The 12,265-nt window shown below is 43.1% G+C and overlaps 1 protein-coding gene across 3 annotated transcripts in view; it reads left to right on the top strand.

The window, feature by feature from the left end:
• Positions 1–538: 538 nt before the first annotated feature.
• Positions 539–12,265, top strand: part of LOC115200195 (GAS2-like protein 1) — a 48,954-nt gene continuing 37,227 nt past the window's right edge. Inside the window, exons 1-2 of one of the 3 annotated variants that reach the window (XM_029763040.1) lie at positions 539–805; positions 1,773–2,739. In XM_029763040.1, the coding sequence (XP_029618900.1) occupies positions 2,056–2,739 (684 nt within the window). In that variant the 5' untranslated portion in view covers positions 539–805; positions 1,773–2,055. Of the gene's footprint in view, positions 806–1,487; positions 2,740–12,265 lie in introns of those variants that run through there. The other 2 variants (XM_029763041.1, XM_029763039.1) reach the window with 2 other exon arrangements.

Here is a 12,265-nt window from a genome sequence, read left to right as displayed (position 1 = left end):
GCTCGATTTTATACACTTGTCAGCAACGGGTGTGGTTAAAATAACCGAATCCGCTCATTTGAAGGGGTGTCCATGTGTGTATAATAAGATATCTCACTGATTTCCCCAGAATGCACATGCTCGTTTGAGGGACGGATTACATCACTGGTAGAGAGGACTTCCATTACACTGCTTTCTCCTCCTCACCCAGTTTTACATTCAGCTTTCAATTCTACATAATGAACCACAGCTAAAATAGTTAGCCCAACACAATCTGCCTAAATAGAATTGCTTTCGCCTCCCGCCAAAGATCTCTGAGGCACAGCAAACTGAAGTGGAGTTAGTGTTGATCATCTTTGAAGGCTACACTGTAGACTTTTCTTGCTCGTTACATTGTAATATTAATTTCTGCTTCCTTTGGAGTAATCTGGATACTAATTTGGACCAAATTGTCCTATGGTAAAATGGGCATGCCTGAATTTGATGCAGTCTTCGGACGTAGGCTGCCTGCTGACATGCTATTAATGTTGCCTTGGCAGTTTTTGTCTGCCTTTTCAAGCCGGAGGAAATAGACTCGCCTCCCTCTCTCTTTTTTTCTTGCCCGGTGTCCTGGTGTTGAAAGTGACTTGGTGTTTTAGCAATGACATAAACAAGTTTAAGAGCAGATGGTGAGGGTGTCTTTTAAAACGACCAGGGTGTCATTAATGATACACTTTTGAACTCGTTCAAAGTGTAGGCAATATTACAGCTCTTGTTCTGGGGAATGGTTTCGATTTGTTTCTTTCAACAAACGTCGTCCTTGACAGAAGATGCAGACATGTCAAAGGTATGTAAAGAATGTAAATGTTTCTATTCATTGCTTTGAGAATTAAGTTGTATAATTTAGTAAATCTTGGTCATGTACATTAACCACAGTGTGGTCATTGTGTCAATTGAAATAGCCTATTGTCAAGCTAGTATAATGATGGTATTTTCTTTGACGGCTTATGATGTGCATTTAAAGACGGTGGTCGCTTACCCGTGGTCCGTTAATTCTCGATGTCATGTTTTTTCTCACCATGCGAACACTTATGTTATTTATCTTCTGTTATGATAGCTGTAGCCTAATGTAAACATGCGTTCCACCCATTTATCAGTACACTGATATGACATTATTATAGGCTACTGCAGGTAATAATGTAGGCCTTTGTAGCCTAACAACCTGCTTGATCTTAAATGCCCACAAGTGATGTGCCATCAATCATATCCGACTTATTAATGCGCATCTTCATGTTGCAGTGTGACAGGTTGTCAATTGTAAACTCTGCAATTGAAGGCTATATCCTACGCAATAGGTGTGTTTCTTTCAAAAAGAATGGCTACCATTTTTCAGTGGTATAAACCCTGGGCTATGCTTTATTATTGTCAAGCGGTGGATACAGGGTTAAGTCTACCGGCGCTTATCCCTCATAATGGGATATGCCACTGAGTCGCTCTGCCTGTCTCTTGTCTAAACTAGAGCCGGTCAGCATGTTTATAGCAGGAGGCGGTGCAATATGGGCCGTGCAATTAAAGAGCGGGGGACGATGTTACTCGGCAAGTGAACTGTGAAGCCTGCCACTGGTCAGTGTGGAGTCTTTCTATTGAGGGAGACTGCGAAGAAGTGATTTGGACCATCCAGGCAAACCAGCAACATGACTATCGCAACGCATTGTATATTCACTGGGGTAGGATCTAGGGCACCGGGAAGCTTTATGCATTGGGTGTGTATCCATCTGTAGCTAACCATACCGGTTTCTCTCTCTCTCCCGCAGTTGGAGTTCGGTTTGAAATAGCGATGCTATCATTATAGGAAACTGATATCACGCAGACATCCGGAAACGCATCCACGCGCCACGGTTTTCTAGCATGATGTCAATATGCTTTAACAATACAAAGGATTCCTTCAAGGACCTCGATTGAGATGCCGTATATGCGCGCTTGTCATGGGTGCGTCGACGCGGTTAATTTGCTCTGCTCCATACGGGTTTGGACTGTGTTTATGGAATGAGAATCTGGAATTATTAAATAGCCTGCATTGATACATATTCCGACAATATGGCTGATCAGAGTAACATCCAGTCTGCTGCTTCCAAAAGCATCCGGCCATTCAAGTCCAGCGAGGAATACCTGTATGCCATGAAAGAGGACCTGGCCGAGTGGTTTAACACGCTGTATGACCTGGATATAACGGCGGACACCTTTATGGAAGGGCTGGAGACTGGCTGTGCCCTCTGTCGGCATGCCAACAACGTGAATCGCGCAGCGCTGGACTTTCAACAGGAGTACCCAGAGGCTGCACAGTCATTGAGGATGCCAACCAAGGATGTGGTCTTTCAGTCAAGAAACGTGGTTCCTGGCTCGTTTTTGGCTCGGGACAACGTGTCCAATTTCATCGGCTGGTGTCGTCAGGAACTGTGGATCAAGGATGTTCTCATGTTCGAGACCAACGACATAGTGGAGAAATGCAACGAGAAGAACTTTGTGCTGTGCCTGCTGGAGGTGGCGAGGCGTGGCGCCAAGATCGGCATGCTGGCCCCGATGCTGATCCAGCTGGAGGAGGAGATCGAGGAGGAGATCCGGGACCAGGAGAACCTGGGGGAGCCCAACCCAAGCCTGCTTCCAATAAGCAGGGCTTTCGTTCGGAAAGAGAGTGTGGTGGATGAACCCGAGCCTGCCCCCTATGCACATTGGCAACAGAAACAGAGGGTGCTGTGTGACATGAGAAACTTAGACGAGTTGGTAAGTAACACCTCTCAGGTGTATTGTTTCACTGATATACCTAAAATTGAGTTTGGGAAAAGGAAAGGATAAATGACTGCACAGAATGCCCTCCTATAACATTACATTTCCATAAGTGTTTAGTATGCCTAGCTGTTAAGAGCATTGGGCCAGTAACCGAAAGGTCGCTGGTTCAAATCCCTGAGCCGACTAGGGGAACAATCTGACGTGCCCTTGAGCAAGGCACTTAACCCTAATTGATAATTTAAGTCGCTCTTGATAAGTGTGTCTGCTAAATGACTAAAAATTCTAATGTAGGATGCAGACCGTTCTTAAATACATTCTCCCATATTGACCAAAAATAATAATTGATCAAATTTCCTGAACCAACATATCCCCAGCCCTTGTCCAAGAGAAAAACACATTCAATGTTGTTTCATGGTGCAAAAGCAACCCATGGAACAGCTGAATGCAGTCCTGACCTATAGGGATGCTCTCCCAGAGTTAAAAACATTACTGTGCCTTTCGTAAAAACTAATCTCCCTGATATGTTGACTCCCTGCTCTCCTGTGTGTTTAGAGTGCATGCTGCCTTACTGTGTGTTTGCCTCCTAATCCACACATTCTCTCGCACACAGGCTCTAAAAGGTTATGTAGGTAGGTAGCAAGTGACATTTTAAGGATTCCTCTAGGGAAATGTCACTTCAGCCCTGCCCCTATGAGGTGGTTGGCAATCAGGGGAGCTACTGCTCCTTCTTATTTGTTCATGTGCTTCTTATTTGTAAGTTATGGTAGATGGACACATTCTGACATCAGTGTTGTACACAATCTATTATCCCTTTATAACTTGATTCTTCCATTTGCATGCAGATAGGGTGTAGTGTTTTCCCCTGGGCTGCAAAGCAGTCTTATACACCTCAATATCCAGTCTCATGTGTGAGCATGAGAGGCATTGTTAGAGACAGAGAAACTAGCAGGCAGACAGGGGCTAGCTTCTGGAACGTTTGCTTGGGTTACAAATGGAGGAGTTCATATTTTGGTGCAGATGAGCAGAGTGAGGACAATGACATCCTTTCACCCCACAGATAGGAGGGGGAGGTAGACAGAGAGAGAGGGAGAGAGAGACAGTCAGCAGTCAATACTCATGCCCACTTGGTTCTCTGTAGTCCTTCTCACATGGCCAAGCACTAATTGCTTGATCACAACCATGAACACTGGCTTCTGAGGGCGTACAGAGGTACTATGAACCCAACCCCCTGATCTAGTACTAGTGCCCACATACACTCACTACCATAACTGGATACGCTGATATTACTATTACAAACTTTAATCTTGATTGACTGCTGTTGTTCCTAATGAGAATGTGCGAGGGCAAGGGGGTGAGACCATGGTGTCTTACCTCATCACCCACCCACACCACTAAGGGATAGTGAGGGACATGCACTTGACTTGCTGTGTCCCAGTTTCTAAGGGGCAGTATGACTCACTGTGCACGCTGAGTGAACTTCATACATTTCAGCTACCCTGAAAGCTTCTCTTTGTCTACCTGAATAAAATGCCTGGATGCTGGAGGGAAAATGCCTGCATCAGCAACATGAGGCTCTCACAGTAAGAAACCAGGAGGGCACAGAAAGGGGAACACACCAACGCAGCATTATTAGTTACAGTCCTGCATAGTACAATAATATAGCATTACTATACTGCACTGTGATCCTGTAAATGTGCTAAAGCATCCTGTTCCAGTTATTGTAGCTCTTTGAAATCCCTTTTGGTCTATAGATCTGCTCATACAGTATTTGATTTCTCTTTTGGAACTGACCTTGTCTGGATCATAGTGGCATTGAGGCAGGCCAGTCAATGCTGGCCCATATCCGGACTAAATGGACCAGTAAATGAACTGAAATCCTACTTTTGTACAACTGGAGGGGTTTTGATCCAATAACAGTCAACAAAGCCAGCCACTGAGTATCCACTAACCCGCAAGGCATCATGTGTCATCCATAACCTTAGTCACCGGTATTCTCTGCATTGCACTTGCCTCGGCCTTCCCGTACTCTTGTATTTCCAATATAGATGCTTCCCAGGAGATTGGTCTCTGTGTAATTACTAGAAACGTCATGAGTGATTAGATGGGGAGGGAGAGAAAGTAAGTTGAAGGGCTTAGTGATATTATCATCGGTCCACAGCCGTGTTACCAGCCGTGTTACCAGCCGTGTTACCAGCCGTGTTACCAGCCGTGTTTCCAGCCGTGTTTCCAGTGTGCAGAGCAGTCAGTCATGCAGCCACGGCTGTTTTCCTGCATTGTGCTGGCCTTGTGGCGTGTCAGGAGGTTGGCCCTGCCCCTCTCTCTCTCTCTCCCTCACTCTCTTTCTTTTACGTCTCTCTTTCATGTCTCTCTCTCGAAAGTCTTTTACAGTGAGGGGAAAAAAGTATTTGATCCCCTGCTGATTTTGTACGTTTGCCCACTGACAAAGAAATGATCAGTTTATAATTTTAATGGTAGGTTTATTTGAACAGTGAGACAGAATAACAAAAAAAATCCAGAAAAACGTATGTCAAAAATGTTATAAATTGATTTGCATTTTAATGAGGGAAATAAGTATTTGACCCCCTCTCAATCAGAAAGATTTCTGGCTCCCAGGTGTCTTTTATACAGGTAACGAGCTGAGATTAGGAGCACACTCTTAAAGGGAGTGCTGCTAATCTCAGTTTGTTACCTGTATAAAAGACACCTGTCCACAGAAGCAATCAATCAATCAGATTCCAAACTCTCCACCATGGCCAAGACCAAAGAGCTCTCCAATGATGTCAGGGACAAGATTGTAGACCTACACAAGGCTGGAATGGGCTACAAGACCATCGCCAAGCAGCTTGGTGAGAAGGTGACAACAGTTGGTGCAATTATTCGCAAATGTAAGAAACACAAAAGAACTGTCAATCTCCCTCGGCCTGGGGCTCCATGCAAGATCTCACCTCGTGGAGTTGCAATGATCATGAGAATGGTGAGGAAACTGCCCAGAACTACACGGGAGGATCTTGTCAATGATCTCAAGGCAGCTGGGACCATAGTCACCAAGAAAACAATTGGTAACACACTACGCCGTGAAGGACTGAAATCCTGCAGCGCCTGCAAGGCCCCCCTGCTCAAGAAAGCACATATACATGGCTTTCTGAAGTTTGCCAATGAACATCTGAATGATTCAGAGGACAACTGGGTGAAAGTGTTGTGGTCAGATGAGACCAAAATGGAGCTCTTTAGCATCAACTCAACTTGCCGTGTTTGGAGGAGGAGACATTATGCTTTGGGGGTGTTTTTCTGCTAAGAGGACAGGACAACTTCACCGCATCAAAGGGACGATGGACGGGGCCATGTACTGTCAAATCTTGGGTGAGAACCTCCTTCCCTCAGCCAGGCCATTGAAAATGGGTCATGGATGGGTATTCCAGCATGACAATGACCCAAAACACACGGCCAAGGCAACAAAGGAGTGGCTCAAGAAGAAGCACGTTAAGGTCCTGGAGTGGCCTAGCCAGTCCCCAGACCTTAATCCCATAGAAAATCTGAGGAGGGAGCTGAAGGTACGAGTTGCCAAACGTCAGCCTCGAAACCTTAATGACTTGGAGAAGATCTGCAGAGGAGTGGGACAAAATCCCTCCTGAGATGTGTGCAAACCTGGTGGCCAACTACAAGAAACATCTGACCTCTGTGATTGCCAACAAGGGTTTTGCCACCAAGTACTAAGTCATGTTTTGCAGAGGGGTCAAATACTTATTTCCCTCATTAAAATGCAAATCATTTTGACATTTTTGACATGCGTTTTTCTGGATTTTTTTGTTGTTATTCTGTCTCTCACTGTTCAAATAAACCTTCCATTAAAATTATAGACTGATAATTTCTTTGTCAGTGGGCAAACGTAAAATCAGCAGGGGTTCAAATACTTTTTTCCTTCACTGTACTTTGAATAAAGGGACTTTTCATTTAAAGCTCCAAGCCCCTGGGTTTGAAGTGTCTTTTGGCAAATCAGTGATAATCAAAACTCTATTTTTGAATGGTTGTCACTAGTTACCACAGCCACAAAGTCAAAAATGTGTATTGTAAAAATTCTTGAAAACATAAATTAAGAAAAATAAGGTTAGGCATAAGGATATAGGTGTGGTTAGGTTTAAAATCTGATTTTAAGAGATTGTAGAAATAGGTGGGTTTAGCCATACTTATCACTGGCTTGGGTAACTAATGACAACCGATAGCCTCCTTTACACTAACTTTATTGGCAAAATGTCTGTCTTGATGACAATGATTCAAAGGGTTATCATATGAGCAATTATCAATCAATGACACTCAACGTGCTCTATTAATTAACCACCAGACGGCTAAGGACAGGAGTTCACTAACCTGGTGATCAGCTTTGCTCTATGGGTTAACTGACTTAGGCCTAAACTGTTCAAGTGCCAGCAGGAGTCTGGCCCAGGGATAGTTTCCTGATCTCTCCTATGATGCCATTCTGTCAAACTGTGGATAACAGAATGTGTTTACTGTCATCCATTACATTAAACTATTTATCAATCCAAGCAACTTCTCTTCTAAAATATATTACACTATTGAATAATACAACCAAACCATATTACACTCTTGAATAATACAATTCACCAGCATGCGCAGACAATTAAAGGGTTTATTTTGTCTGTGCACATTAAATTAGCTGACAATTTTTAATTTTATTTAAAATTGATTTAACCACGAAAAGCCCATTGAGACCTTTTTCAAGGGAGACCTGGTCAAGAAGGCAGCAACAAACAATACATTACAGAATCAAAACATACAACATGATCCAGCCTAAAAAAAGCATTTACACTCTGTTAGTCTCCCATCAATATTTTAAATTCATTCATTCAGTGGCACTAATATCTAGATTAAGCATGGATTGTAGACTATTCCATGCCTCTTGTGCACAAGATGAGAAGGCAGTCTTGTCTAATACTGTACATTTCCTAGCAATCACCTAGCAGACCGGGTATGGTAACTGCTGGTGGTGACGGAGACCAGACTACAGAGGTAAAGAGGGAGTTTACCCAAAAGGGCTTTGTAGATTAATCAAATCAAATTGTATGTCACATGCGCCAAATACAACAGGAAAATAGAAAATAAAAGTAACAAATAATTAAACCGCAGCAGTAAAATAATAAGTAAGGCTATATACAGGGGGTACCGGTACATAGTCAATGTGCGGGGGCACCGGTTAATTTAGGTAATATGTACATGTAGTTAGTGACTATGCATAAATTATAAACAGAGTAGCAGCAGCGTAAAAGAGGGGTCTGGGTAGCCCTTTGATTAGCTGTTCAGAAGTCTTATGGCTTGGGGGTAGAAGCTGTTTAGAAGCCTTTTGGACCTAGACTTAGCGCTCCGGTACCGCTTGCTGTGCGGTAGCAGAGAGAACAATCTATGACTAGGGTGACACCGCCAGGTATAGAGGTCCTGGATGGAAGGAAGCTTGGCCCCATGATGTACTGGGCCATACGCACTACCCTCTGTAGTGCCTTGCGTTCGGAGGCCAAGCAGTTGCCATACCAGGCAGTGATGCAACCAGTCAGGATGTGCTCGATGGTGCAGCTGTAGAACCTGTTGAGGATCAGAGGCCCCATGCCAAATCTTTTCAGTCTCCTGAGGGGGAATAGGCATTGTCATGCCCTCTTCACAACTGTCTTAGTGTGTTTGGACACATACAATGTAACTTTATATGCGCATGAAAGCAAGGCACAATCAACCATTTGGTACAAGGTGCAATGGTGGGTGAGTGACTTGACATTTGTAATAAAGTGCAAGGATGCATGATAAACAGAGTCCAGTCTCTGTAAGATGGAGGAGGCTGCATGCATATACAACAAGTCACCATTATCAATTACAGAGAGAAAAGTATCCTGAACAGCCAGCTTCTTTCTAGCCATAAGCGGGAAGCAAGCCTTATTACAAAAAATAAAACCCCAATTTAAATTTAGGCTTCCTCACAAGATTATCCATATGAACTTTAAAGGTCATGTCATCCAACCATGTACCTAGGTATTTGTAGGATGACACTTTTTAATGGATAAGCTGCCAGATGTGACAATGCTAACCTTCTCTAGCTGAGTGCTAGGTCTGGTAAAGGTCATGAATTTAGTTTTTTTTGTACATTCAATACCAGTTTGAGACCATAAAGGGAGGCCTATAGTGATTGAAAAGCAGTCTGGAGCTCTTCAACAGCCTGAACCAGAGAAGGAGCACATTAATATATGACTGTATCATCTGCATATAGATGCAGCTTTGCTGGTTGCATCCCCTTTCCCAAATCATTAATACACAGGAGCTAAAATGGAACCCTGGGGCACACCTCTATTAATCTTAAGAAAGCTAGACTTGTGATTGTCAGTATATAGTTCCTAAACCAATTTACTGCCCATTCACTGAGACCAATGTTACTGAGTCTAGCTAGCAGCAATTCATGGTCAACTGAATCAAATGCCTTTTGATAAATCAACAAACAGAGCAGCACAATGTTGCTTTTCATGAAGTGCATTTATGTAATTTTCCACTGCCATAACTGCAGTTGTGGTGCTGTGCCCCGATCTAAAGCCAGACTGAACTCTGCTCAGTATTTTCTTTTCAATTAAGAGGTTTTCTAACTGTGAGTTCCATAGGGATTCATAAACTTTGGCCAGGATAGGGAGTTTGGACATAGGACGATAGTTATTAGCATCTGAGGGATCTCCACCCTTTAGCAGTGGGAGGACATAAGCTGATTTCCAAATGCTGGGTATGGAATTGGTCAAGAGACTCAAGTTGAAAATGTGAACCACAGGTTCAGTATTAATACCAGCTGCTATCTTTAAGAGGTAGGGATCTAAGTTGTCTGGACCTGCATACTTTTAAGTGTCTATTATCTTTAGTGCTTTATAGACCTCAGCACAATACACAGCTAACGCCTGCTAGCTAGCTAACAACACTCTTCATGATCACGTTACGTTAGCATATCAATAATGAACGTTTACCCCTCCCATACGAATATAAAAGTACAGTAACGTTATCATGCAGTCATTCATATTATAATATAACTAGTCTACACCAGAGATGTTAGAGAAAGGAGGTGATAGGAATCCCATTGGGCAGGAATGGAGAAACGTATAACCGCCCACCCAGCAGACTGTCGCGTTGTCACGCGGTTGCTAAACTAATCATCACGCAATCCCTTCTCAAACTCCGGGTATATGAGGTGATAAACCTGTCTATTTTCCTTGAAAGAACATAATGTCACGATTCCAAAGTTATACGATATTACTGAGAAGTTAATTATCTCACATCTTTGAAAAGTTTTATAATGTTGTACTTAACAAAGTTTATGCTGATGTTGGGTTTTTGATCTAGCACCCAATTGACTTACGTCGTTGAAGGAGCGCTCTCCTTGTCCCAGAATCACCCAGAATGCAACGCACGGCCCATTGATGACGCATGGGAAACATAAACATTGGGCGTAATTACGGTTCCAATGGTGTTTCTCATCCCCTCAAAAGTATTTCTGGCTACATAGCTAGGTAACGTTATATAAACCAAATCATTTCTGCATCTTTCTCACATCAAATCAAGGTTTATTTTTACAGCACATTTCAGACATGGAATGCAACGCAATGTGCTTTACAGGAAAAACTATGAAAATAAAAGCTGAAATATTTACTACAGAGCAAACATAAGATTTAAAAAAAAAATAGAATGACAACTGAATGACTAAAAAGCACCCTAAGGAAATGCAAAGCTACAAATATGTTTGAAGATCTCTTTTAAGAGAAAGTTTCGACCCCCTCAGGTTCTTTGGCAGGCTATTCCAGAGGCTCGGGGCATAATAACTAGGCTTTGGGATAGTTAAAAGATCAGTACTGGGACTCCCGAGTGGCGCAGCGGTCTAAGGCACTGCATCGCAGGGCTTGAGGCGTCACTACAGACCCGGGTTCAATCCCAGGCTGTGTCACAACCGGCCGTGACCTGGGGTCCCATAGGTAGGCTCACAATTGGCCCAGCTAGGTCTGGGTAAGGGGAGGGTTTGGTCAGGGGGGCTTTACTTGTCTCATCACGCTCTAGCATCTCCTTGTGGCGGGCTGGGCGCCTGCAGGCTGACTTTGGTCGTCAGTTGAACCATGTTTCCTCCGACACATTGGTGCGGCTAGCTTCTGGGTTAAGCGGGCAGGTTTTAAGAAACGCGGTTTGGCGGGTCATGTCTCAGACGCATGACTCGACCTTCGCCCGTTGGGGAGTTGCAGCGATGAGACAAAATTGGGGAGGAAAAAGAGGTAAAAAAAATTACAAAAACTCAATGCTAGAGGACCTGAAGTACCTACTGGGTACGGAACTTAAAAGTATGTCTGACAGGTATTTGGGGTGCACAATCGTGGGTTGATTTTAAAAATCAATAGAAGAATCTTTCAAATGTATTCTAAAACTCACAGGCAGCCAGTGCAGAGACATTGTAACCGGTGTAATGTGTGCTCTCCGGCTGATCTTGGTCAGTGCTGGCTGTTAGCTGAATGCTGACGTTTAGCTGAACCATAGCTAGCTCTTAGGCTTAACTACCTTAGAACAATCCAGGCTTAATTTTATCAATATTGCGACTGAAAACGATGATCATTCCCTGGGAAGTTGCTTCTTGCCTGGATGTGGACGTCAGTGGATCAGTGCAGTCAAGCAAAACAAAACGGACGTCACAATTCTGTTTGTACACTTATTTACATGGATATGCTTCTTAATAAAACCTATTTGAAACGAGCCATTACACTTCCTTATTATCATGGCATTTCATTATTATTCAGGTTATTACTTAATCAACATATGAAGAAAGGCAAAGTTGGAGAGGATCAGTCGCATTTTCGTATTGACACAACATTAATGGGTCAAAATAAAAATACACTATACAGTACCAGTCAAAAGTTTGGGGACACAAGATTTTTCTTTATTTAGACTATTTTTTACATTGTAGAAAAATAGTGAAGACATCACAGCTATGAAATAACACATGGAATCATGTAGTAACCAAAAAAGTGTTAAAGAAATCAAAATATATTTTATATTTGAAATTCTTCAAAGTAGCCATCCTTTGCCTTGCTGACAGCTTTGCATACTCTTGGTATTCTCTCAACCAACTTCATGAGGTAGTCACCTGGAATGCATTTCAATTAACAGGTGTGCCTTGTGGAATTTCTTTCCTAGACCCAGAGTTACCTTTGCTGCAGAGGATAAGTTCATTGAGTGATGCAGCGGTCTAAGGCACAGCATCTCCTTGCAAGAGGTTTTACTACAGTCCCTGGTTCGAATCCAGTCTGTGTCACATTCGGCCGTGATTGGGAGTCCCATAGGGCGGCGTACAATTGGCCCAGCATGGTCCGGGAATGGCCGGGGGTAGGCCATCATTGTAAATACGAATTTGTTCTTAATTGACTTGCCTAGTTAAATTAAATAAATAAATAGAAATTAGAGTTACCAGCTTCAGAAATCGGCAATTAACTGCACCTCAGATTGCAACTCACAG

This window comes from Salmo trutta, chromosome 9, assembly GCF_901001165.1.
Source record: "Salmo trutta chromosome 9, fSalTru1.1, whole genome shotgun sequence".
Classification (NCBI taxonomy): Eukaryota; Metazoa; Chordata; class Actinopteri; order Salmoniformes; family Salmonidae; genus Salmo; species Salmo trutta.
The sequence above is the reverse complement of the archived record's forward strand: the minus strand, read 5'-3'. Positions and strand labels throughout refer to the sequence as shown.